We start from the raw sequence: 25,547 nt of genomic DNA, 5'->3' as shown, positions 1-25,547 counted from the left end.
GGCTGCCCGGCTGCCCTGCAGAACACCGCTGTTGTCCTCGGCAGCGGGGTGGAAAGGGGAACGGGCGCGTAGGAAGGAGCTGCGTGCTTTGTGCTGGGACTGGGCCCCTTTCCCGCAGGGCTGGTCCCTCCTGCTCTGCTCCCCAGGGCGTGTCGGCAGCTCTGCTGCGGGGCAGGATGGATGCAGGTGCAGGATGCCCAGGGCCAGCTGCCCGTGGCTGCCTTTCCCTGCAGAGCAGCTGAATCGCCTCTGGCTGCCTCCCGGGGACCGGGAGCCCCCTGCGCTCTGGCCCCGCGGCCCGGGCTGCTGTGTCCCCTGTGCTGGGCAGGGGCTTCCAGCCCTCGGGGAGCAGCGCCCACAGCTCTTCTACGTCCCCTCGGCTTCGGTATTATGTGCCCGTTCAAGTCACCCGTTACAATAAACCAACATCTCCAAACTGATCCGACGGGGCAGCGGTGTCTTTATGTTCCAGCGGCACGCGTGTGCGCGCTTTTAGGATAACCCACACCTGCAGAAAGGGCAGCGCCGTGGGAGAACCACATCCCGCAGGAAAAACAGTGAGGGGAAGGGCTGCAGGGTTTGCTCTGAGCTGGCCCACGCAGCGGCAGCGGGACAGGAGGGCAGCAGCGTGCTCTGCCCGCAGGGAGCTGAGTGTTTGTGCTGGTCCTGACGTGTGGAAAGCAGCCAAACTGCTCCCGAGCCTCCTGCACCGCCGCAGCCGTCCCGCAGCTCCCCATCTGGCCAGGGAACGTCTGTCTTCAGGCTGCGGGGGCTGCCGAGGGATTTGGCTCACAGATCTGCACAGTGGCTGCTTCACGCACACCTGCCTGCGGCTGCCCGGGCTGGAAGTGTCACCGAGGCAGCCAAAAGCAGGGTTTCTTCGGGGAAAGGTTTAGTGAGCAGCCAACGAAGGGAAGGAGGGAGCTGTAGGGAGCAGCCTGGACGTGCTTTCAACAGCAGGCTGAGCTGCAGGCTCGCCTGGTGCTGCAGTGGAGCTCGCCCGTTTCACTCAGCTGGGCGCTGATGAAAGCTTGTCATCAAGGCACCTGCACCGCCAGAGCCCGGACACGGGCCCCAAAACGCGGACACCCAGGGAGCAGAGCTGGGAAACACCCCCGCCCTGACACAGGGGAGAAAGCCTCGTCGCCTTGCTGCCCAACCTCACAGTAAAAGCAGCTGAAACACCAGCACACCCCAGAGAGGAAAACCAGTCCCCGTTCTGGGGATCCGAGTTCCCAAGCTGTTTTCACAAGGCGTTGCGCGTCCGCGTCCCACTTGCCTCACCGCGCCTGAGGCGGCAGCGCCTGCTCCCACCTCTTCCTACGCTGTTTACTTCTCTGGCTCCTCAGCGCTCCGCAAGCCACTGGCAGCCTGAATCTGGCTGCAGTTGGCTTTGTCGCTCGCTGGTTGCAACCAGATGACGTACTGTCCCCACACAGTTCACCCACCGACTATGAACTCTGGCCTGCCGGGATCGAGGCGCAAACAGAGCTGTTCCTTCCCACCCGAGCAGCTCATTTCTCAAACGTTTTGGGTTTTTCAGTGCGGCCTGGTTAACGCCACACCTCGGCACAGAGCACTGCCGCAGTGACGAAGGAAACCCTTTTACCAGGCTGTGGCAGCACCAGGAGGTCTGGCGGGGACGGAAAGCCCTGGTGAGACACAGCCCGTCAGCGCTCCAGGAGGATAAACGAGATAAAGAAACGCCACGGCCCCGGTTTCAGGTTAACGGCAGGTGTATTAGCCGCGTTTCCAACACCCCGGGGACGCGGCCCCACCGACGCGCCGCAACCGCCCCGCGGGAGGCTCTCAATTCCTTGCCTTCAGGGCCGTGACCACCATGCCCCCCAGGAGGGCCGCGAAGGTGAAGCCCTGGGCCAGGATCCGCGCCCGCATCAGCAGCTGCGAGCGGCGCGTGTGGCCTCGCTTGAAGCTGATGAGGCCGTAGGTCAGGACGCCGACGGTGCAGAGGCAGCCTGCGGAGGAGGACAAAAGGACAGCGTCAGCGGGGCGAGGCGGTGACCGGGGACGGGATGGAGCCCGGCTCCCCCTCCAGCCTCCCCCCACAGCCTCCCCCCTCACAGCCTTCCCCCTGCAGCCTCCCCCCCAGCTCTAACCCCAAACCCCTGCGGCCTCCCCTCACAGCCTCCCCCCCGACCCCAACCCCTCGCAGCCTCCCCCCCGACCCCAAACCCCTGCAGCCTCCCCTCGCAGCCTCCCCCCCGACCCCAACCCCTCACAGCCTCCCCCCCGACCCCAAACCCCTGCAGCCTCCCCCGACCCCGACCCCAAGCCCCCACAGCCTCCCTCCTCGCAGCCTCCCCCCCCCCCCCGCGGCCCGGCCCTCACCCAGGGGCACCAGGGGGTTCTCGCGGGTCTTGCGCAGGAACTTGTCCCCGAAGCCCTCCTCGCGGAACACGGGCAGCCCGCGGGGCTCCAGCGGCGGGGGAGGCCCGGCCGCCATGGCTGCGGTCGCGGGGAGGGCCGCAAGCTTGGCCCTTCCCGCCTGCCGTAGCCGGGCGGTGGAGGTGCCCGCCTGCCGCGGGGCGCGCCGGGAGTCGTAGTCCGCAAATCCCAGAGGGGCGCGGCCGCGCCTGCCGCGGGGCGCGCCGGGAGTTGTAGTCCGCGCCGGGAGGTCGGCGCGGCGGCGCCCCGCAGGCCGGACTCCGCTTCCCGTGGTGCCCCGCGGCCGGGCCCGCAGCGCGGCGTGGGGGCAGCCATGCCGAAGGCCAAGGGGAAGACCCGGCGGCAGAAGTTCGCCTACGGCGTCAACCGCAAGCGGCTCTACCGCAGCGCCCGGCGCCGCGCCGCGCCCCGCATCGAGTGGTGGGCGACGGGGGGGCCGGGGGGGCTGAGGGGGGACGCGGCGGGGAGGCTGAAGAGATCGGGGGTGAGGGGACGGGGGGGCCGAGGGGGTGGGGGGGGGGTGTTGGGGGGCTTTGGGGTCGTGGGGGGACGTGGGGGGTCGTAGAGGGGTGTTTGGGGATGGAGGGGCTGAGGGGATGGGGGTGGGGGGCTGAGGGGACGTGGGGGGGGTTGGGGGTCGTGAGGGGGAGGTGGGGGGGTCGTAGAGGTGGGCGGGGGGCCGAGGGGTCCTGGGGTGGGGGGATGTGGGGGGTTGAGGGGGTGTGGGGGGGGGCGTGGGCTGGGGGTTTGGGGGGCTTTGGGGTCGTGGGGGGGACGTGAGGGGTCGTAGGGGAGTGGGGGGGTGGGTGGGGGGCTGAGGAGATCGGGGGTGGGGGGATGTGGGGAGCTGAGGGGGTGTGGGGGGGCGTGGGCTGGGGCTTTGGGGGGCTTTGGGGTCGTGGGGGGGTTGGGGGTTTGGGGGGGGCATGAGCTGAGTGGGTAGGAGGCTGTGGGGGGGGACATGAGTTGGGGGGGGCATGAGCTGAATGGGCGGGAGGGATGTGGGCTAGGTGGGGAGGGGTTTGGGGGGGGGGGGGGGTGCAATGCCGTGGGAGTGAGGGCCCTGGGGGTGGTTGCATCTCGGTGGGCACCTGGGGTCACTCGTTGCGGGGGGACACCCGCGGTGAGCCGGTGCCTGTCCCCACACAGCTCGCACATCCGCCATGCGTGGGACGCCACCAAGTCCGTGGCACAGAACCTGGCCGAGATGGGCCTGGCCGAGGACCCCAACAAGGCCCTGCCCGTCGCCAAGAGGGGGCTGCTGGTGAGCGCGGGCGGGACGGGGAGCGGGGGCTGCCGGGGTGGCTGCCCTCGTCAACATCTGAGGCATCACCAGGGGTAACGGGACATGGGACGAAGCTGCTGACTGGCACTCGGCCTCCCGGGAGGTGCCTGAGCAGTGGGATTGGGAGCGCTGCGGGCTGGCTGCCCCGTGTAACAAAAAATGGCTCTGTGGGCACAGCGGAGCCAGCCCGGCCGGTGTCGATGGGTACAGGTGGCCTTGCAAAATGTCACGCTGGTGAAGGAGGGCTCGTTTGCTGCAGGCGCTTCTCTCTGCTCAGGTGCCGGGCAGTGCTGTGCTGCCTGGGCTTGCCTAGGGGCTAAGCTTAATGGTGCAAAGAAAAGGCTCTGTTTAAGCCAGGGGAGATGTCGTGGTTCGTGGCGCTGTTAAGACTTTTGGGAGCAATTTGTGGGGACGGCTGTTTTCAAAAAGGCTTTTTCTTGGGTTGCCTTCTCTCTCATTCAACACAGGGAATGGAGGTGGAGAGCGATGGGCAAGAGGAAGGGAAGAAGATTGTGCGAAAGCCCTACGTCTTGAATGGTCAGTGCTGCTTCCGACCTCCTTGCGGGCTGCCTCGCCTGCCTTAGCAGGCTTCCTGCTGAACCGTGCTGCTCTCACTGTGCTTAGGGCTCTCCCGAGGCCCTGTGAGTTGTTTTGTTTCTCAGCATTGTGTTGCAGGACTGCCCTTAGTGGCTGTCCCGTGCTGGGGCAGGGAAGCTTGTTAATTCTTGCACAGTCCGTGCCGCAGAGGTTTTAAGGCTTGTGAGTGTGCACAGGGTGCCCCCTGGCAGCAGTCAGCCAGGGGTTCCCAGCCAGGCTGGAGCTGAGCTGGGAGCCAGAAGAGCAGCTCATCCTTCCCAGCGTGTCCGCAGTCTCATGAGTTCCCTTTCCCTCCCGTGCTGCTTTCCTGTAGTACTTCTCCCTGCAGCCCCACCAGGACTCCGGTCACTCTGAGACTCGCTGGAGTCTCACACCAGCGGGACAAGAAACTGCAGCTGCCCTGCTCTGAGTGCTTTAGTGGTGGTTTAGCAGGGGCAGCAACAGCTCAGCTTCTTCCTCACCGTGTGAGCTGGGGAGCAGCAGCAGCACTGGCTGGGTGCCTGCAGCGTGCACAGAGAGCTGCTGTCTCGTTCGTTTTCCTGCCCGGTCGTGCTCGGCAGCAGTCCTGGGCAAGCACGGAGCTGTGCCGCAGGAGCTGTGCGGCAGGAGCTGCCTCCTTTCTGCAGGACTGGCAGGGCTTGATCTTGGAGGAGGCTGGCTGCTGTCCTCTGAGGTGCTGCTGGCGTTCCTCCCCCCCCCCGCCTTCATCGCGGTGTCTGTCCTGTGCCTAGAGATGGAATATGAGGCCAGCCTCCCCGAGAAGAAGTCAAACACGCTCTCGCGAGACCTCATCGACTACGTGCGGTACATGATACAGAACCACGGGGAGAACTACAAGGTAAGCGTTGGCTGCCCTGGAGCAAGGAGCACCTGCAGCAACTCGCTCCTGGCTCTTCCGCGGGGCTGGAGTCGCCAAACGTCCCTGCTTGGCTCCTGTTCTGTAGTCAGCTGATGGCTGGGGGGAAGTGGTGCTTTGAACCTCGTCCAGATCCGTGTCTGGCTCTGGCACCGGTCACAGCCCGCGTGGGCGGGCCCCCAGGACGTGGCTGCCACGGCTGGGCTGGTTTAGTGTTTGCTCACGGGGCCGTTCCCCTGACGTGCTCTCCCCTTTGTCACAGGAAATGGCTCGCGATGAGAAGAACTACTACCAGGACACTCCCAAGCAGATCAAGAGAAAGATCAACGTGTACAAGAACTTCTATCCCGAGGAGTACAAGGATTTTGTTGCATCGCTCAAGCAGGAAAAGATGGATGTGCAGTGACTGTCCCTTTTTTTTTCCTCAGGTCTGCCTGCAAGCGCAGGCTTGGCGCTACCGTTCCATGAACTGAGAGGGCACTGCCAGACAGGTGACGGCTGCTGACAGGCTGTGCTTTCTGGGGCCAGGGCAAGCTGAGCTATGCAAAGCCTCTGGCGAAGGAGGAAGAACCTTCATTAGACAATTATAACCAGGCACACAAGGCTCCTGGCTGCGGCTCGTGGCATTGGGACTGAATGTGCTGTGCTGCTCCCTTTCTGAGTGGGAGCCAGCGCTGCTTTTGCTTTTTTAAAATAAATTACTCTCCCATGCTGGTATGAATGTCTTGCCCGTGGGCTTCCGTTGGTGCTCTCGCTGGGTGCAGTCCTGCTTTGAGAGCTCCTGGTGCCGACGAGCAGGACAGGCACAGGGTGTGCCGTACTCTGTGGCTACGGGGCTGGGGCCGTGGGGGGGGGCAGTGCTGGGGCCTCTGCCGCCATCCCTGTAAGCAGCAGGGACGTGGGTGCTCTGTGCTCTTCCCCCAGAGCGACCTCCGTGCCTCCAGCTTCAGGAGACCAGGCTGGGGGCCCCTTCCCTGCCGAGGAACGAGGGCAGAGCAGAGAGATTTGCCTCGTTTATTGACAAGAGGAAGGAGCAACCGTACAAAGGGTTTCACAGCAGAGACTGGCCGGCATGTAGTCCCTTCCCCCAGAGCGCTCCCCAGCTTCTATCAGTTTTCCGGGGCCCAGCGCTGTGCCTGGCAGCAGCCTGCCCACCCGCGGGCAGGGCTGTCTGCGGCCTCTGAGCCCTGAGGAGGGAGAACACGCAGCGGGGCAAATTCCTACCAAGCAGCAGCACATCCTTGGCCCCCCGTTCAGGATGAAGGAGCAGAGCAGGGCTGCGCGGTGCCTGCTTCCACCTCTGCTCAACAGGACTTTTAAAATAGAGGTTGAAGGCGAGCTGTGCGCAGCCCGAGCTGGTTATTCCCACAGCTGTGCGCCAGGCCAGCCTGGGCGGCAGGGCTGTGGCACGGGGCTGCGTGAGCAGCATCTCAGCCTGCTTTTTGGGCTGGAGAGCCCACGTAGCCTTCATCAGCACAGGAAAGCTGTGAGCAGGGGGTGGTTTCCTCCCCTTGTTTGGGGCTGCATCAGCCACATCGGCTCCAGGGAGGCCAGGGGCATCGCAAGCTGTGCTGCCTGGGCCCCTGTTGCCATCACAGCAGGGCGAGGGACTTGCTCCTGCCCCCCGAGAGCTTCCTCGTGGCTGCCACGCTGCTCTGTGCCTCTCACCTGTCCCAGGGGAGCCTGCTGGGCAGCTAGCTTGGCAATTGAGCCCCAATATCCTGCAGGGCTGCCGTGTAGGTGCAGGGCCCTGCCCGTGCTGTGTTTCCCGCTCACCAGGAGGTCAGGGTGCTGCTCGTGCCTCCCAATGGAGGTTTTGCCCCCTGATTTAGGGGGGCGGCTGCCCTCTCCCCGTGGCAGAGAGCCTGCTGCTCGTGTCCCCGAGGGCAGCCGCGCATCAGCTCAATCCCAAACCTCGCGGGGTGCGTGCCGCACGTGCCGTGGGACCTGCTGACGAGTCCCAGCAGGAGCCTGCCCGGGCTCAGGGCTGGGACAGCAGGCTGACCAGCAGGCTCCTCACACGGAGCACGCTGGTGGCCGTGCTCAGGCTGGCCCAGGTCGCGCTGGTGGGCAGGAGGAAGAGCTCCCGCTGGCCGCTGAGCGAGTGCAGGCCCAGCTCCTCCTGCAGCTCCTCCGTGCTCAGGGCATCGCTCTTATCCTGCGGGGGGAGAGGAGGAGGCTCGGGAGGGCTGCGTGGCCCCGAGCCCGCGGGCTGGGAGCCCCGCGGCCGGCTGCCAGGCCGGTTGGTGGCTGGCAGGAACCCGTCCTGCTGGGCAGTCCTGGCAGGGATTGCTTTGCTCTTGCAGGGCGGTCGCTTGGGCGCGAGCTCATGGGAAGCGGCAGCAGGCACGCGCTTGGCTGCCTGCCTGGGCAATCTATCACCCCTTCGGGAGTTTGTACGCTGTTGCTCTCCTGAAACTCGTCAGCTGGGGCAAGAGGAGCAGCGCCCACACGAAGAATAGCAGCCGCGCCTTGTGGCAGAGGCTGGGGGAGAAAGGCCCCGCAAATGCGGATTTTGCAAGAGCTGGGGGATTTGGGGCATCAGGATTTCCCTTTGGAGTCCCGGGGAGAGGCAGTTTGGCTCAAAACAGTCCCGGGGGAGCTGCTGGGGGGCACCCACCTGCTTGTTGGCCAGCACGACCAGGGGCAGCCGGGGCTCCTCCTCCAGCAGCGCGTGCAGCTCCTGGCGGGCCGTCCGCAGGCGCGACCTGTCCACAGAGTCCACCACGAAGACCAGCACGTGGGCCTCGCTCAGGTAGTGGGACCAGTACGCTCGCAGGTTCTGGCTGCCGCCGACTGTGAGAAACAGGCAGGATCAGTGCCAGTATGTAGGGGCGAGTAGGGCGGCCGCGTCCCCGTGGCCCCCTTTGGAACCCGCAGCCTCCCCAGGGAACGGCGGGGCCGGGCCAGCCTTACCCTCCAGCAGGTCCATCTCCAGCCCCTCGACGTGCAGCTGGGCAGAGTTGAAGCCCAGGGTGGGAGGGATGCGTTTTCTGGCCGTCTGGCTGCAGATGTAGTGCAGGACGCTGCTCTTCCCCGCTCCGTCCAGCCCCAGCACCAGCACCTGCTTCCACTCCACCTGGGGGGCAGCAGGATGGCGGGGGGCTGCCTCAGGGACCGGCTTGAAGCAAGGGGGCCCCCACAGCCCCTGTGCCCCCTTTCCCAGCCTGACGGAGCCATGGGGTTTCCAGACAGCTCCCTTGCTCGTCTGGAAGTTCCGGGGGGATCACAGCGATTCCCCCCACACCATACACCCCCTCCTCCACCTGGGTGGGCCCCAAGGGTGCTTCGGACACCCCAGGACTGCGGGTGGAGGTGTCCTGGGGAACACCCCAGGGGAACCCAGACCCCGTGCACCTTCCCCAGCCTGAGGGGCTCAATGCTACGGGAACTCCCTGCTCCTTCCCCGTCCTTGCGGGGATCCCGGTGGGTGACCATCCCGCTCCTCGTCCCAGCGAGCAGCTCCCTCCTTACCGTGCTGCCGGCGGGGGCTCGGTCCCGCAGCTCCTGCACCTCCCGCTCCCACCAGCTGTCCCAGCTGGCGCCCAGCTCGGTGTCGCGGAAGTAGAGCTTCCAGGCGATGAAGAGGAGGGAGCCCAGCGCTACCACGGCGGCCCCCAGGGCCAAGGTCAGGTCCCGGAGAGCTCTGGGGGGAGCCATGCGGCACCGGCACCCTGTGGCAGGGCCGTGCGAGCCAGCGGTGCGGCCAGATGTGCAACCTGCCAGCCGTGCAACCTGCCAGATGTGCAACACCACGGCTGCGCCCGCCCCCAGCGTCACCGCCGAGCTTAAAGGGGACGACGGGAGCCCGATCGAGGGATGGATGGAGGGCTGGGAGGGCTGGGAGAGGGCCCGGTGGGTGGGTGGATGGAGGCATGGAGGGAGGGAGGAGGGAGGGGGGATGGCGGGGAGCTGAAGGGGCATGGGGAGATGGGGAGAGGGAGGGAAGGAAGGCGGGAGGCGATGGTGGCGTGTCTGCTGCTGGAGCTGTTATGAGCCGCCTACAGCCCCACAGTGGGTCCGGCAGCCTGGCGCGCTGTGCCCATGGTGCCCAGCACTGTGCCCACTGCCCTTGGGCTGCTTTGTCCCACTAAAAGCACACAGCACGTGGTGGCCCCAGGCCGGGCCCTGCCGCGGGCAGCCGCGTGGCCTCTTCCCGAGCCAGATCCCAGCCTTGGGGTGGCTGCAGCGGGGCGGCAGGAGGCCCCGAACCCCGCTGGGGGGGATGTGGACATGGCCTGAGTGGTGCTGCTGGTGGAGATGGCATGAAGCGGGGCGGGGGACGGTGGCGGGTGCCAGGGCAGCGCTCACGGCAGGACTGCAGGCGGCAAGGGCTGGGGGGGACATGAAGGGCATGGGGGACATGGGGGCTGTGGGGGCCATGGCGGAGCAGCCCCATGTCTCCCCCACCCCCTGCAGCATCCTCGAGCCCCATCCCAGCCCCACCACCTCCAGCAGTGCCCACCCGCAGCCCCATTCCTCCCCCATCCCCTCACACCCCTCAGGCCCCCCCCAACCCCCCCAGTCCCCCCCACCCCCACCCGAACTACAACTCCCAGCACGCCCCGCGCCAACCGCCGCGCACCGCCCTGCCAGAAAACCCCTCCCGGCGGGAGGCGGCGCCATTTGCCCGTCGCCTCAGGCGGCGGCGCTTCCTCCCCCGCCATGGCGCCGCCCTCCCCGCCGCTCCCGGCCCGGTAACCGCTCCCCGCCGCCGCCGCCGCCATGAGCTCGCGGCAGCCGGACGCCCCCGGTAAGGCTCTCCCCGTCCCCGCGTTCCCCGGCGGCCCGGGCCGGTGGCGGCGGCGCTGAGCCCCGGTGCGTGTGTTGGCAGCGCTGGAGCGGGGCGGCGGGGCAGTGCCCGGGAAGATGTCGCTGCCCCTCGGGGTCCCCCGGCGGGCCTTCAGCTACGACGACGCCCTGGAGGACACGGCCCCCATGACGCCGCCGCCCGCCGACCTGTGCTCCGGGGTCCTGTGGAAGCAGCCCGTCATCCCCGAGCGCAAGTACCAGGAGCTCTCGAAGGTACGGGGTTTCACTGAAAATCTCACTAAAAAAAAACCTTCAGGCGTTAATGAGATGCAATTAAATGCTTGTGGGGGTGCTCCAGTGCGTGAGCAGCTCTTAGGGTCTGTTTTCTGAGTCTCGCAGTGAAGTTCCTTGCTCTCGAATGGAACTAAATAGCCATAAGCCTACCCTCCGCTTTTCGTCTCGTCTTCTTTTAAAATCTTTCTTGTGGCAGAAACCCTGACATTGTGGTTTGGCACAAAAAGCAAACTCTCCAGTCAGGGAACAGTAACTCCAGTGTTAGGAGGAGGTCAGTGTTTCACTGGAGTTGTTGTTTTTGAGCATTTACTGCCTGGTTCATTGTTGTTGGGGCCTTGTCAACAGTGGTAGAGCCGTAAGTGTGAAGTGCTTTCAGTAAGAAACTGAAAACATAACGACTGAGGCGGGGAAAAGCTAATCACCAGCCTCTAATCCATGTAACTGTCATTTTGCAGACAGCCAGTGCTTCTGAGCTGTCTGGAAAAGTTCCTGCCTGCTTGACCTTGCAGTCCGGTTTGTAGCTATCCGAATGGCCGCTATGTTCTAGCTGCTTTCCTGTTGACCTTTTTGAACTTAAACTTAATGACCTGTTGGCTCTGAGCCCGGCGTGTTTTCGAATGTTGAATGAAAGTTGCTTGTTCATTACTAAGAATAAGGTTCAAGCGATAAGCATTCCTGTGTTGTGGATAGAACAATGTTTTTTTCCATGGGATAAAGTCTTGCTGCTAGTGCAGCTCGGCCTTGTTTCGCTGGGGTAGTTAGGGATGTGTCGTGACAAAGAGCTGAGGTACTTTCTCACCATAAACTACGCCTTCTTCTGCGCAGATGGAGGAAGGGGATGCTCACGTGAACGCACCTGTCATAACTCCTTCATCTTCTACTGAAAGCGTCAACAAGGTACCCGTGGTAAAGGCCAAGGCCACTCATGTCATCATGAACTCTCTCATCACAAGTAAGAGCTCAGCTTTCTGTAGTGTGGTGGCTGATGGGGCGTGGGCATGGGAGTTGTGGTTCAGCTTGGTAATGCCTCAAGGTAACTACCAGCGTTCCTGGATGGTTTGTGGGTTCAGAGTAACTCTGCTTTTAAACTGTACAATTATTAGAGGACGCTTCTAGAAGGAAGCAAGGAATTAGGGGATAGGCCACCTTACAGCCTCCGTGTTTCTTGGCGCAGGAGTTAAGTAGTGAAGGGGAGTGCAGGGAGTGTGCCATGCTGATAGGACGCTGCAGTCCACACCGCCTTACGCTGGAGCGCAGAGGCTGCTGTTGCTGCTGCTCTCTGTTTGCTCATTAACTTGGTATTTCTTGCTGTTAGGTAGAGTTCTGCAATTACCTGAAGCTGTGTGGACAGTTGATGTGCTGAGCTAATGGAGCACTTCATGGCATTTATGTTAACAGCAGCAGGTGTCTTGCTAACAGCGAGACTTTAAAAAACAAACCTCATGAATCACGAAGCTTTAAAATGAAATTGGGTCAGTTATGTTTGCAGAGAGCACATGCTTATTTGCAGCAAGGGAAATTAAGCATGTTACTCTGTGCCTGATGCCTCTTCTTTTAACATCTGGGATTCATTTTTTTCCTACAAGCAATGTTTCCAAAGACTCCTAGGTAGGTTTTAGGCCAGCGTTTTGGAATAGCTTTATGCTTGTTTCCTGTCTTGGCTCAAAAATAACCAACATATTGGAAAATACCATCCAGGAGTAGGGACTTTCTGCTGGAAAGCAGCTTTTGTTTTAGTACAATGGTAAAATAACTATCTAGATAAAAGCGTGATGGCCTAAAATGTTCTTATGCAGTAAGATGTCAGGAAGTCTGAACTGCTTCTCCCAGGAGAGATGTTCAGATGCAAATTTGAAATAGACAAAAGCCTTCTAGATCTCTCCTACAATGCACTATCCTTGCGAATAACTTTAACATTAAAATTGAAGTTTTTTTAAAAAAGACAGTAACTTCATGTGTACTAATTCCTTTTAACTTTGATTCACCAGCCAAACTAAGAACAATTTCCTATGCTGATAGTAAAAAGGTGCTCGCTTCAAGAACTGAACTGATAGCAGTCTGTTGGCTCTGTGGTTGGCTAAAGTAGCTTATTTTACCTAAGCTAGAATTGCTGTGGGGGTCTTTACCACCTGCTCTGCAAGGCTGTGATTGTCAGATTAGCTGGTGTGGGCAGTCTTTCAGAAATCTTACTCTTTCATTGGCAAAAAAGTTGAAAAATCTAGGGGGCCACTTAAAATATCCAGCTTGTTGTGGGGTCTTCTAGACTTGGGAAATTGTGATTAGAAGTGATGCGGCTTGTTGGGTTGAGTGCGTTTAAATACAAGTGTTGCATTTGTAACACATCCTGTGCTTCGGGACAAATCACTGCTTATCCGACTTGCTTAGCCCTGTGACTCAGGAGGGTCTTCTGGTCAGAACAGCTCCTTAGTTTCATTTTGCTGCCTCTGTCAACTCGTCACAGTTGGTATGAAGGGTGAAATTACCTGTGGTCACTCGAGTTGCCTTTGCTGGAACTGCTTGTGGCGGCTCTTCTGTGTGAACGTGTGCTCTTGTCCATTCCAGAGCAGACTCAGGAGAGCATTCAGCGCTTTGAGCAGCAGGCAGGGCTGAGAGAAGCTGGCTACACTCCCCACAAAGGCCTCACTACAGAGGAGACCAAGTATCACCGGGTGGCTGAGGCAGTGCACGTAAGACTTCTTTTCCTCGGCTTTTTTGTTGGTTGTGTACTAGCTCGACGCCTGTCTGACGTAACTTTGGGAGCATGTTGCTAGGACTACTTAAACTGCTTACTCTGAAGGCTTTTAGCTTATTGTGTAAAAAGATTACCCACATATGTTAAACTTGCCGTTGGCCTTTATAGTTCTGAAACAGTTTGTTCTGAAAACTGCCATATTCCACAGTCACTTCCAGCTGCGGACATCTCTGTACAGAACCTGGTTTCTTGCTGTACCTCTCAGGGGTGCCCTGCAGCGGACTGTAAGTGTTTGTCCCAGCGTTATCTCTCCGGGGATAGCTTACACAGCATGCTAGCCTTCTGGATATTGAGGGCAAAGCTTGGCATCGAGTCTCTCTGCAAACACTTGTCTCTACTGTGGTTCTTCTGTTTAAGAATTGGAAGAAGCTTGCCAGCTCACATTTGTTTTAAAGAAAGTATAATTTGAAGTTCAATATATTTTTATGTGAAACTGTAATTTTGAAAGAACTTAGCTGTTTGGTAAGTGGATGGGGCACTCCCAGATCTTACCGTGCTGAGCAACACTAATCTGAGGGTAGGGCAGAGAAGGCCTTTAAAACCGAAATAAATATGCTTGCTGAGCTTTTGTCTTCAGTCTTATCCCTAAATCCAAGTAACTTCTCAAATTTTAAAGGTCCTGTTCACATTTTCCAGCTGGGTGCTTACTTTGATGATCTTGAATTACCCTCATCTCTTCCAATGCTACTTTTCCATGGCATTAAGATGCGAAGTACAGAAGGTACTTCATCGGATGTTTGTAGTGGTTAAGCGGTGAATGGACTGAACTTAGAACTCTACTCACTGCTGCCTTAGTGATGCCAAGCCTCGTTTGAGTCTTGTAATGAATCCAGGAATTCCTGGTGCACTTGGACAGCAGTGCTGAAGCCCTGGACCTTTGTTTTGACTTCGTACTGAGCTAACTCTGCAGTACAAATCAGCAGCCTCAAAATAAGTACTGTTCTAGTTGGGTTACCTATTCCTTGAAACAAGCCAGAACTAGATTACTTGTAAACCACGCATTTCTAACATGGAAGTTAGAAAATGAAATTGGGTTTGCTTCTTATTGGAAATAAAGACAAAGGTCTTCAGTCAACGTGTTTCTGGTGAGCTCAGCTGCCCACGGTAATCTTGCAGTTGGATTTCAATAGTGAGCCTTCCAAGCGTACCCCTGCAAGGTCAAAGTTTCAGTAGCAATGTCAGTGAGTTGTGTTGGTGTGGCTTGGATAGCCACAGGATATGTTCTGAGAAGGTGCCTGTGCAGTCGGCGTTTGAACTATAACTGCCCTTCAAGTGACTTCTTTCAAGTTCTGGTTGTACAGAATGACTTGTAATAGCCTGGTTCACATGCACCCAGTTCCTGATCGCTGTGTGACTGGACATATTCTTCAAACACAGTTCAACTTATTGTTCTAGTGCAGTGCTTTCACCTTGTTTGTGAATTATTCTGTGTCTCATACTCCTAGGCTTCTGTGCCAGGCCTTGTCTCACCTTCGTTAGAGAACTTGTGGGACTGAAGCCTCTGCTCTGACCAGTGCTCCAGACACACGGCTGCTGCGGCACCTGGACTTGTCACCCTGCAGCCAGCAGTTCAGCCAGCTCCGCTGTATTGGAGGCAGCCTTCCTAGCGTGCTGGTATTTAAGCAGCGTGCTGCTGTTGAGTAGTGACTGAACTGCAGTGAGCTATGTGGTGTTCTTCCTTTAGCTTGGAGGATGTGTCCACTTGCATGAGCATAGTGATGAAATGTGTGTATGTGACCTGGAACGAAGCTTAAGGGCTGTATGCAAGTATTGTAATACTGAGTATAACTAGGTGAAATAACACTTAAATGCCTTATCTGTGATACAAACAGTTGTCCGGTTTTGACAGTAAAACTTTCTGTGTTCTTATGCCTTGTACTTAAGCTCTGTCGCTTGTGTTTGTCTTGCCTTTCCTAACAGAAGCTAAAAATGCAGAGTGGAGAAATGACAAAAGACGACAAACAGACTTCTTCTGCTCAGTCCACTCCAAGCAGCACTCCCCACTCCTCTCCCAAGCATACAAACAGGTACCCTGCCCCTGGCAGATCACTGCCTCTGTGGTTTCCTGCAGGCTGTTGAGGTGGGAGTTGCTACGAATATCCCCTTTATCGTGTGAGGGACTGTCTGAAGGGTGGAGTTCAGGGACTGCTGTGGATTTGTATCAGAACTAAATATATTGGAAGCTCGTGGAACTTCAGCGTGCATATCTTTGTCCTGGGTGTTGGCGAATCTGTTAAGATCTTTCAGATTGTCCCCGGCAGCTACATGTAAAGTTTCTGGTGTGGTGTGGCCCACCTGAAGTGTTGTCTTTTTTTCATACGTTGCGGTGATTTTTTTCCATAGGAGTTGGTTTAGTCAGGGAGCCTCTGCTTCTATCACTGGCCCAGACTTCGTTGCCGTGGAAGCTGGTGGGGACAGATTGCCATCTGAAAGATGGAGTTTTTTTGGACCCAAAGCCATCCAGAAATCCACCAATGATCCAGGTATGTCCTCTAAAATCCCCTGCATTGCAGGAGATGGGGGAGAACTGTTAGACAGCAAAAATGCTAGCTGTTCCTATTCACCTTGGGAGTGTGTGCTGTTCGTATCGTTTCTGTGCCAAACAGAACGGTGCGATACTCAGTACTGGCAGGAGTGGAGAAAGGACTTGGCTAGTTTTCCTAGCTCTTACTTGCTGTGATTTTTTTTTTTTTTTTACCAGGAGGATTTACCATCCAATCCTATAAGGGTGCCCAGAAGCCATCCCCAATGGAGCTGATGCGTGCTCAGGCTACTAGAATGTCAGAGGACCCGGTCACCTTCAAGCCACCCAAAATGGACGTTCCAGTCACAGAAGGGAGGAGACAATCTCCACGTTCCCATAATATCAAACCACGGGATCTGAATGTGCTCACTCCAACTGGGTTCTAGGAAGAAAGCTTCTGGTATCCTTAGTACCTACCTACAAGGTGTCCCTGTGCTGTTGTGCTGCAGTAAAATAGGAATGTCTCCCTTCCAGCTCTTCATCTCAGAAAAGGAAATAGCTGTGACTGTCCTCCTAATGCCAGCCTTGAATCAGTCCTGGAAAAACTCCTGCACTCGTACTAAATCATTGCAAACCATCTCCTCTGCTGTACTGCACCAGCTCTGTCTGCTAGGCTGCACTACGAGACACGCTTCCCAGTACGCTGTGCTAAAGTAAAACCTTGAGCCCCGTTTTGTGGGAGAGGACTGCATGGGGCGTGCAGATACGCTGGCGTGTCTACGTGTAGTCTGGTTGGCTTGTCCGGCTCAGTGTTGAAGTACCCTCGGAAGGACTGTGGTTGTCTGTCATGTACAGAACAGCAGAAAATGATGAAAACAAGCAAGGACTGAAAGCTGGACCGTTAGCTGCCAGGAGGAAAACTGCTCTGGGAATGTGGTAGGTCAGCTTTAAATGTGCAGCTCCCTTACTGTCTGTTGTGACCTTATAGTTCACCGTCTAGTAACTTGCTTGTTCCTGGGCTCATTTCAAAGGAAGAGTGCAGCCTTGCCTGTTATAAGATACTCTTATTACAAAGACAGGGGGAAGAATCTAATGAGGCTTGGCAGTAATGAGAGAACTGCTTCTCTCCTAGCTCTTTGGGTTCCTCCAGAAATGGTAGAAATGACCAGAGCTGGTGTGGCTTGAACCAAGTAATCCTCTTTTCTTTCTGCAAAGCAGCGCTGTCCTGGCTCGTTCTCGACAGACGTGCAGTAGTTCTGGCACTCTGGTTGCTGCTTCGTTGTTTTTCTAGCATCTTGTGCGAATCACGTAGAAGTGTATTGGGCACCAGTGGCGCTTCTCAAAAGGGTCTTTTGTTTCATCAGCATTAAACAGATCTTGCAGGGCTGGGGGAAGACTGAGTGGAAGACCAAGGCTCAACGTTCCTCCGTGCTGTGATACAGTGACGTATAGTTTTTTTGGCCTAGTCTTTACCAGTTACTGCAAACAGTTAACACTTGCTTTCATGAAAAGTGGAAGGACCTCCTAGCTACCGTCTAATCCTTTGATCTTTAGACAGCATTGCTGTGTAATTGTCACCTGTCCTGTGGCAATCAGGACTCTACTTGATCTCATGATTGTGTTGCGGAGCTCCCTCAGCCAGAAGACAGTTCTCTGTGGTGCTGAGGTGGGAGTGGCGGCCTCGCATCTGTCGTTAGAAGCTTTTCTGTTACAAGGACTTTTTACAGAGGTGACTTAAGGTTGTGGTCTGGAGCTTCTGCCTGCTCCAACCGTTCGTTCATGAGGGTGAGGAAGAACTGGCTCACTTGGTTAGCTGCCCTCTGAAGAGTATATTCTGTGGCTCTGCTTCATCTCAAGCTTCAACAGCACTGCCAGTGGTGTTAGGTTGAAAGTCTCCCACCCAACCAAGCAGTCACCGCTGTCACCAGTCATTTGCACCTTGGCGATCAGAATCTCTCATTTGACATTAATTTATTGTCTGTATTCATGTCTTAAATGTGTATGATTTTTGTTACAAGAAAATAAAATCCTTGTGAATGGAGGTCCTTGTTTTTTAGTGTTGGTAAAACATCTGTGGAAGAAACGTGGGGCTGTGCAGCGTCTACCAGGCCTCTTGCTGCTGGCCAACAAGCGTGGGGCCAAGCTCTGCGTACTAAGGCTAACAGCACTCCCACTGTGGTAAATACTTGCTGCGGTAAAGCTCCTTTTTGACAGGGAGACTAGGTTTAAAGCCAGATTAAGTCCTGTTTTAGGCCTTTCGCTGATGAAACCTTGTAGTTTTTTGAGCTGTTCAGATGAATGTTTGCACCTGCACCAAGGAGGTGGGCACAGATGTGGGAACCAGGCTGGTATTTGCCTAGTGATGCCCAGCTCCTGGCTTTGCCTTCCTCCTTTTGGTTTGAGTGCTGCTGTGGCACTTAGAGCTGTCAGAGTGCTCCTGACAGAGCACACAGTTCTGGGTTGGGGATGACTGAGCTGGACACTGGCTCTGTTTTTCTTTGAATGTTTGCTGAAAGTGGTCGAATAGAAGCTGAAGCGCCTAGATGCTCTTGTACTGTCTGCTGCTGCAGGTCGTGGTTACACCTCAGTTTAGTTCAAAAGGCTGTTTGTAGTTAAAGGGTGGTCTCTTGGTGTGATACTCTCATTCTGCTTTCTGTATCCTGCTCAAGTTTTGTTCCTGGGATATGATCAAAGAATCAGAAAATAACAACTATAACTATGGCCCAGCTGAATTATGGATCTGGGTTGGTGGCAGTGGATTTGAATCCAGTATTCATCCTGATGATGTGTACTTGGCTGCACTGCAGCCACAGCGCCTTCTGGAAGCAGTGCTGCCCTTCCAACTGCTATCCACGCCGTTCTTGACGTGGCTAGCTACCTTGCTCCAAGTCACATCGATGTTTGTTTAGGAACAGAAAAGTTCATCCCTTGCGTGTCCTGGAGATCTTGACACTGTGAACCCCCTCGCTGTATTCCACAGCTGTGTGTTTTGAAAAGCTCATCAACTTTTCCTAAACACTGAGCAGGTATTATGGCATTTTGCTGTGCAACCTATTGCCGGTTTATGGCTGCTTTAGTCTGATGCTATCCCAAGGAACAGCTAGTAGAGCTGTGGGCTTCCTTTGGGCACCAAGGAGGAAGAGGCTCAACAAATACAAAAATAATTTATTTATTTTTTACAGGTGTACAAAGTGCTTTGTAAAACTGTAGGACGAGGCAGATTTGGAAGGAAATTCTGAAACTGTAAACAAAAGATTTTCCAAATATATTAAACGTGAGATGACACTTGAGACTGCAGCATGAGACAGGGTTCACAGCTTTTAAAGGAAACACGAAGCTCCATCAGGTAGCAGTGACAATGAGAAACAACTGTTGGATCATGTACACTTTCTCCTCGATCTGCAGCGGGAAGGGCTGCCCCAGGAGCTGCTGCATTCGGCTGAGGAAGTCCTCTATCTTCAGGTGGATGTCCAGGTGGCTGATCTCGTCGTCATCCTGGAGCTTGGGCTTGGCTTTCTGAATGATCAAGTCCATCCGCTCATGGAGTGAGCTCCGTAAGTGCTCTGCAAGAGGAAATGCTGTTGGGAAGAGGTAACACGCAACGGGCCGTCTGACCTCCTAGGGACCGATCGCAGCATCCCCCGGCAGTGCTGTGCAGCAGTAGAGCAGCTGGGAACTGTGCAGGTTCCTTCCTGGTTATCCTTGACACTTCTGCACAAGGCTAGCCTGGTGGAAGAAGGCACTGTCCCCTTCTGGAGCTCACTCTGTGCACGGAGAGAGACCAAGAAATGGAGAGGGGCAGGCAGGGCTGTAGCATCCCTTCTGCCAGTGCTAGCGGCAGACTGGACAGCTGTCCAGCTGCAAAGATGGTCTCCAAAGAGCTTAATGGTGCTCTTCTGAGGCTTCAGGGAGATTAGCACACTACGCACACGTGACTGTGGGTTTCTCTGCGTTTATCTGAGAGCCTAAACCCTGGTAAAGCAGAATTTGGTAAGGGACTTTAGAAATTTTCTGATAAAATGTGTTTTGTGACTGTGACGATCTGCAGGGGTCAGAACTAGTGCTCCTTCCAGGGCTGCTGGCGGTGGTGCTCCCTGCCCAGTGTAAGTGCTCGGTGTGTCCTGGCTTTACCACCCCCTTTGCCTTCTGCTTTTCCTCCTAAGCTGCTCAATTCTGCCCACTGTGCCTGCAACTTAATAGTGGGTGCAAAGCACTCCGTTGCCAACTTCCCAGGGCTGGCACCGATCCTTTAGGATGTCGGCAATTTCTTGGCGGCTAAACTTGGCAAAGCAGGCTGTGCTCCCTGCTCGATGCAGTATCACTTCTTTGCTCTGACTGCTGAGAATAGTTCCCAGGAAGGATGGAAGCACGTCATCTTTCTAAGCCTTTGTGGCTGTGAGCTCTGGAGTGGTGAGATGAAGTATTTGGGCTGTTCCACTGCAGCCTCTTGATGAATTTGTGTTTATTAAGGCCAGAACAGGCTGCTTACCCAGTATTACGTTTTGGTAACTTAGCAGCAGCAAACTCAAGTATTGCAGCGTTTCGTCCCATCTTTGCCACGTTGCTACTTCATCCTATGACAGGAGACAGGATGTGGTTATTAGGAGAGGTTTTCTCAGGAGAAAGCAACGCAAGGGGGAGGATGGACTGGATACCTGGTACTGAAGCAGCACAGAGGAGTGGTCCAGGAAATACAGGATCTTGGACAGAGACAAGGGCAAGGTTGTGGGCACATCACAGCTGTGCTGGAACATCATCTCCAGCAGTTTGCAGCGCAGGAGGTGGCTATCCATGGTGTTTAACAGAGCTTCCCTGAAAGACAAAGGGATTTATTGGGGGGGGAGACAGCACAGCCTGACCAGGAGCAACTGCTTCAGCATGTTTCTGGTGTCTTGCTGGTGCTGATCTGGTGTGAGAGTGAGGTGAGCGTAGGGGCTGCCCACAAGGACAGTGGAAGCAAGCCCACCAGACGTGACAAACCTTTGTCAGGCAGCTTGGCCACGGGCGTGCTTACAGCGCTTAGGTCTGATCTGTGGCACCCCGACGTTGGGTACGGTCTGTGAAACAAGCTGAGTTGCTTCACTTCACCCTGCCCAGCAGCCTGTGCAGAAGTTAGCCATTCCTGCTGACTCGCGGGGAGCAGAGCCAAGCAAGTGCAAAGTGGTGTCAGCTGCCAGCTGGATCTAGGAGATCTGCCTTGAATGAGTGATAGCTTGGCTAGAGTCACTTTGGCTTGCTTAGCCCCAGTCTGTGCTCAGAGTTCTGCTGAAAGGATCTGAAAGGGTTTGAAACACCTGTGCCTTGTGGTCTCATGTCTGTGCCAGAGCCACTCAGGCCCTGTGCCTTGGCTTCAGCCACTGCACTTCTTACAGAAGCAAACAAAAGCTTGCCCAGGCAGAGCTGTAGGAAGTGTCACTTCTGAGGAGCTTCTCAGTAGTCCCTGGGAATCAGTGGTGTCTGCTGGGACTTGACTGTGCTCGTGCAGGGTGCTGCTTTTTGCATTCGCAAGGTTCTGCAACTTTAACAAGTAGGAGAATCAATTGTTCTCAGCAACACACTGGGGAGGGGCGTTCAGCTGGTGATGCTGATGGCATCTGTTAGTCCAACAGCTGTGCTCTTGCTGGCTGGGTCACAGATGAGCCTGTCTTTCTATACCTTATATTCCTTTATGCATTCAGATTTAGATGGAAGTTGGGATTAAGACTACTGACCAGAAAGGAGACGCTGCTTTGCACACGTTTGTCTCACCTTTGGCTCCTCACAGGAATATTCAGAATGAATGGAAATATTACGTCAGCGATCTTGCAGGAGCTGCAGTTGGGAGATTTGTCCACTTCCACTGCCATGGACAACATCCGCTGGAGCAGGAGCATTGCCCTAGGTCAGAGAGAGTCAACATTAGGAGACAGTACCCCTCAGTCTGCAGAGCTCTGGGGGTGGGATCTAGCTCAGCACTGTGCCTTGCAGTGAGGGGTGTCAGGGAATGTAGCAGGTTAGATTTGATTTGCTTCCTGTGAAGCCTTGTGGTGTCTCTTGGTGTCCGTTGAATCTGATGCTCTTGGAAGCAGTTAATCCCCAGAGGGGCCCTAGGAAAGTCCCTGTGGCTGTACTGAGCATTGGCGGAGTGGCATGGGGCAGTCTGAGCTGTGGGCTCCAGCCTTACCTAAGAGGAAGATGCTCACTGAGCCGGTTTTCTACCAAGTGAGGGAGCCTCTTGTTCCCCGAGTCCCTCTACCCCAGAGGAAACACCCGTAAAGCTGGTCACAGGTACAGCCTGGCTTCCCTCACTTGGCAGGGATGGAGCCGTGCTTCTCCCTGACTCCAGCCCCGTGTTACTGACAGGGGGAAGCCAGGACTTGTGGGGCTTACTTCTGGGCGAAGACAGTTGGTGGGAGGGCCTCTGTCTGGTCAGCGCTGGCTGGCCTCGCTGCGGATGAGCTGCATTCAGCCCGTGCTTCTGCGGAGGAGTGTGTCGCTTCTGGCTCCTGGGGCTGGGAGAACCCGATTCCTGTCACTGCTGCCACCAGCCATTCGACCACCTCCCTGGGACAGAAACAGGAGCGTTAGTGGCGATGGGCCTGGCCTTGCTGCATTCTGACCTCCAGCTCTGCTTGGAGGCTGAGGAAAGAGCCCAAGGACGGAGGATATGTCCCACCTGCTTGGGTGGCCTGGGGAGTAGCTCTGCTGAGCAGCAGGTTTATGTGCTTGACAAGAGGATTGCCTCCTCATTCCTGTACTGAGCAAGGCAAATCTGATCTCATTCCTGAATAAGAGCCTGCTAGGCTGTGGTTGGAAATGCCTTGCATCATTTTTGGTGGTTTGCTGTCATAAACCTCTGCCATAAACCTGCTGCTATTCCTTATACTTGGCCCCTATGGTTTCCTCTCTTTCCTAAGCTTGTTTCTTGAAAAGTGTGACCTGGATTCTGAAGAAGTATTCCCCAAGCCCCTGCCTCTCCCCGTCTGGTTGGAGTACAGGGGGGGAAGAGGCATCCCTTACTTCACGTTGTTGAAGCACACGTCACAGGAAAGCACTTTCTTGGCAATTGACTTCTGCAGCAGGCGCAGCTTCAGGTTCTGCTGGAAGTCATCCTCCAGGGTCTGCACCACGTACTGCAGGAAGAGCAGTCGGCCAGGGGGCTTCTCCTGAGGGCAGACAGAGATGGTGTGAGGCTGGTGGAGCCCCAGGGCAAGGAACATCAGGGAATTTGGCTGTTCTGGGAATGGGCATGAATGTACAGTGACTGAGGAACAGCACGTTTGTTCTCTGGGAGAGGGCTGCCTGGCTCAGGCAGTGCCCTGGGGGCTTGGCTGGGGACGTTTGACCGCAGCACCAGGGCTGCGGCCCTCACACACCCCTCCAGTTCACAGAGGCTTTGTCGGTGGCTGTGTGTTTAGGTGAGACATCCTGCCTGCAGCTGTGCAGCAGGTTAAGGGGCACCACGGATAAAAGCAGGAGACCCAACTTGGCCCTTGCTGCCCTCAGCAGCTGCACTCAACCTGCGCGTTGGGCCGACCCCTCGTGCAGTGGAGCAAGGCCAGGCTGAGCCTCAGGCACCGCGCTCTGGCTGATCCCTGCCCGATGTGACACGAAGCAGGGCCGAGTACCTGGTCTTCCATGATGTACTTCAGCAGCGCCCAGTCCCATCCCACAGTGGCGGTGTTGGCTGGATGGAGCCTGCAAGGACAGCGTTGTCTGCCGGCACTCGCCTGCCTGACCACCCGCCTTGGGGTCAGGCAGCCCCTGCCCCAGGCCCTCCCCTGTCCCTGCTGCTCCCGTGCCCGCGCTGCCTCCTCTCTAGTTCTGCCCTCTCCCCTCTCACCAAATTTGCTGCGGGGAAGAGCAAAATCACCTCTTTAGGAAAAAGGCTCCTCTGTCTTAGAGGACTTCCTGGTGTCAAAGGCTTTCCCTGCACCTGGCTTGCTTCTAAATAATTAACACGTGCTCATGGTATTTTCCCTCTTGTCTCAGCATCCCCTGCCTCCCTCATCCCCCCATCCTCCATCCATTTGGGTGTTTAGTGGCTGCTGTCTAGGCCAGCAGTGGTTCTGTCCTGCCCTCGGCGGCCTGCATCAGTTTTGATAACAGGTAGCGGGGGAAGGATCATCCTGGGTTACAGAGGAAACTCTTCCCCCTTCCGTGGGTGAGGACCACGGAGGATAACCTTTATGCTGGGCATGAGGGCAGCCCCAGGGTGCGGTGGCAAAGGGAACACGTACATTTGGATCTTCATCAGCAGCATGTAGGTGTCCTTCAGGATCTCCCCCTGGTGGGGGTTCAGCAGGATGTGCCTGATCAGGTGGGAGATGATTTCTTTGGGGGGGCAGTGCTGGCCGGAGACGAAGTCGCTCAGGAAATGCAAGGTGCCCTCCAGGAAATTCTCCTCCATGGTGGTGTGCACCATGCTCATCTTCCTGCTGGGGATGAGCTCGGCTTTCTGCTGCGTGCAAGGCAAGGCAACGGGTGAAAACCAGCTCCCTCTGGTGCAGAGGAACCCAGCCGTGATGCGGGGCCCACCGCTAAGGAACTGCAATAACCAGAGATCCCGATCGCCTGGCAAAGCTTCCCCTGAAAGGGCAAGCAGAGCAGGGGCTGCCCCTGCTCCATCCTCTACTCCAAGGGCTGCTCTGAGCAGACTCAGCTGGGCAGCAGCTGCTCTGAACCCCGTTTACCTGCAGCGTTTCCCTGTTGTGTTTTAAGCCGTGGAGGAAGAGGTGGTGGACTCCGCTCCTCCTGAAATAGCGCAGTTTGTTCAGCCAGACCCTGCTGTCAGCCGTGGTCCTGCCTGGGGTCACTTGCTGGGTTGCTTTGCGTAGTGCTGAGTCCCCTGCTTCCAGCAAAGGCCCTCTGGCCTTCCCTGGGCTTGTGCTGATGCTGCCTGGGACAGGGCTCGGACTTTTGGGGAGCTCCCTTAGCTGCCAAGGGTGGGGGGTCTCCTCCTCTGTGCCACAGGTTCCACAGCTGCCGCTGCTGTCCATACTGGAGGGGGACAGGGAGAAGAGGTCCGTGTCCAGCGGCATGCTGGCCAGGGAGCCCAAGTCACTGTTAAACGTGGTGGTGCTGCAGTTCTGCTCCGGGCTGCAGAAGGAGCTGTGGTGGCTGGAGGCAGGAGAGAAGCAGCCCTTGTTCTCCACCGCTCCTGCCGTGTCTGCGGCAGCACAGGGGTACGTGGGAGCGTCATGCTGGGGCGCTGCAGGGCTCAGCCCCGCCGCCGCCTCCGTTTCTTGCTTCGTGGTGAAGCAAAGCCTGGGATGGGACACGTGTACGGCTGGGGCAGCAGGCTCACGATCAGCGCAGTCCGTGGGCGGAGGAGGGCTGCACGTGTCTTCCTTCGTCAGGTCGATGATGGTGATGCTGCTCCACGGCACCGGCTCTGCGCTCGTGTCCTCGCGGGTCAGATCGATGATCTCCTGCGGGGACAGAGGGGGTCAGCGCTGTCAGCAGCGGTGGCACCTGGGGGGACATCTACAGCAGCACATCCTGCCCCCGCTCAGCCGGGAGAGCCGTGGGGGCACGGGGGCTCACTCCTCAGGGGCTGGGGACAGAAACCCGGAGCAAAGCCCTGCACCCAGCCGGGGCCCAGCGCTACCTCCACGTCCATGGCAGGGCACGCAGCTATGCCGGCGCTGAGGCGGCTGCAAGAAAATCAAGTGAAATCCACGCGTCTCCCGGCCGGGGGCCGCTGCCTTTCCCCGGGGGGGCCGCACATAGCCGCGGCGAGGCGACCACAGCCACGGGGGCGGGCCACCGGTTGCCACCGGCTTCCAACGGCTTGAAACCCACCTCAGAACGGGGGCGGGGGGACAACGAGCGGCCCCTCAGCCCCCTGCCCTGCGAGGGAGCGGGTGCCGGGGTGCTCCCTGAGGCGGCTCCCCGGGCTTGGGGACTGCAAAAGCCTTGGGGACCGGGGACGGATGGGGGATGGCGGCGGTGTAACGGGGCTCCCCGGTAGCACCGGGGGCTCTCCGCGGGCGTCCCGCGTCGCGGCTCCCTCCCTCCCTCACTCACCGCGGGGCGCGCCCGGCGGCGGCGGCGGCGGCGGCGGCGGCGCGGGGGGGGCGGCGGCGGGGAGCGGCCGCCCTCGGAGCCCGAGTCGGTGAGGAGCAGGGCGCCGTCCGCCATCTTAGCGCCGGGGCGGCGG

The 25,547-nt window shown here is 57.4% G+C and overlaps 5 protein-coding genes across 7 annotated transcripts; 2 read left to right on the top strand and 3 right to left on the bottom strand.

Annotated features, from left to right (window-relative positions):
• Nucleotides 1-1,718: 1,718 nt before the first annotated feature.
• HIGD2A (HIG1 hypoxia inducible domain family member 2A) lies at nucleotides 1,719-2,533 on the bottom strand. Its single transcript, XM_035559589.2, has 2 exons — nucleotides 2,350-2,533; nucleotides 1,719-1,976 (listed from the first exon to the last, which is right to left on the bottom strand). The coding sequence occupies exons 1-2, from the start codon at nucleotides 2,462-2,464 to the stop codon at nucleotides 1,810-1,812; spliced, it is 282 nt and encodes a 93-aa protein (XP_035415482.1). The 5' UTR covers nucleotides 2,465-2,533; the 3' UTR covers nucleotides 1,719-1,809.
• A 91-nt stretch (nucleotides 2,534-2,624) lies between these two features.
• Nucleotides 2,625-5,861, top strand: NOP16 (NOP16 nucleolar protein). The gene is made up of 5 exons (XM_035559860.1): nucleotides 2,625-2,826; nucleotides 3,556-3,670; nucleotides 4,159-4,228; nucleotides 5,020-5,126; nucleotides 5,407-5,861. The coding sequence occupies exons 1-5, from the start codon at nucleotides 2,720-2,722 to the stop codon at nucleotides 5,548-5,550; spliced, it is 543 nt and encodes a 180-aa protein (XP_035415753.1). The 5' UTR covers nucleotides 2,625-2,719; the 3' UTR covers nucleotides 5,551-5,861.
• Nucleotides 5,862-6,142: 281 nt separating this feature from the next.
• Nucleotides 6,143-8,922, bottom strand: ARL10 (ADP ribosylation factor like GTPase 10). Its single transcript, XM_035559681.2, has 4 exons — nucleotides 8,619-8,922; nucleotides 8,061-8,223; nucleotides 7,765-7,940; nucleotides 6,143-7,302 (listed from the first exon to the last, which is right to left on the bottom strand). Exons 1-4 carry the CDS (start codon nucleotides 8,802-8,804, stop codon nucleotides 7,126-7,128), a joined length of 702 nt encoding a protein of 233 aa, XP_035415574.1. The 5' UTR covers nucleotides 8,805-8,922; the 3' UTR covers nucleotides 6,143-7,125.
• Nucleotides 8,724-17,448, top strand: KIAA1191 (KIAA1191 ortholog). Of its 2 annotated transcripts, none has more exons than XM_050713601.1 (7): nucleotides 8,724-8,772; nucleotides 9,979-10,169; nucleotides 11,016-11,142; nucleotides 12,753-12,877; nucleotides 14,863-14,969; nucleotides 15,286-15,425; nucleotides 15,644-17,441. In XM_050713601.1, exons 2-7 carry the CDS (start codon nucleotides 10,014-10,016, stop codon nucleotides 15,850-15,852), a joined length of 864 nt encoding a protein of 287 aa, XP_050569558.1. In that variant the 5' UTR covers nucleotides 8,724-8,772; nucleotides 9,979-10,013; the 3' UTR covers nucleotides 15,853-17,441. The 2 variants fall into 2 exon arrangements, with proteins under 2 accessions (XP_050569558.1, XP_035415578.1); XM_035559685.2 differs by lacking the exon at nucleotides 8,724-8,772 and adding an exon at nucleotides 9,768-9,897 and having other exon boundaries at nucleotides 15,644-17,448.
• Nucleotides 17,449-18,557: 1,109 nt separating this feature from the next.
• Nucleotides 18,558-25,531, bottom strand: SIMC1 (SUMO interacting motifs containing 1). 2 transcript variants are annotated; one of them, XM_035559684.1, is made up of 10 exons: nucleotides 25,415-25,531; nucleotides 24,079-24,816; nucleotides 23,626-23,843; nucleotides 23,014-23,083; nucleotides 22,406-22,551; nucleotides 21,776-21,949; nucleotides 21,155-21,283; nucleotides 20,062-20,218; nucleotides 19,896-19,980; nucleotides 18,558-19,170 (listed from the first exon to the last, which is right to left on the bottom strand). In XM_035559684.1, the coding sequence occupies exons 1-10, from the start codon at nucleotides 25,526-25,528 to the stop codon at nucleotides 19,166-19,168; spliced, it is 1,836 nt and encodes a 611-aa protein (XP_035415577.1). In that variant the 5' UTR covers nucleotides 25,529-25,531; the 3' UTR covers nucleotides 18,558-19,165. The 2 variants fall into 2 exon arrangements, with proteins under 2 accessions (XP_035415577.1, XP_035415576.1); XM_035559683.1 differs by having other exon boundaries at nucleotides 18,561-18,969; nucleotides 23,626-23,846.
• Nucleotides 25,532-25,547: the final 16 nt, after the last annotated feature.

The sequence above is a fragment of the Cygnus atratus genome, chromosome 14 (genome assembly GCF_013377495.2).
Source record: "Cygnus atratus isolate AKBS03 ecotype Queensland, Australia chromosome 14, CAtr_DNAZoo_HiC_assembly, whole genome shotgun sequence".
NCBI lineage: Eukaryota > Metazoa > Chordata > Aves > Anseriformes > Anatidae > Cygnus > Cygnus atratus.
This window is presented reverse-complemented; position numbering and strand designations above follow the sequence as displayed.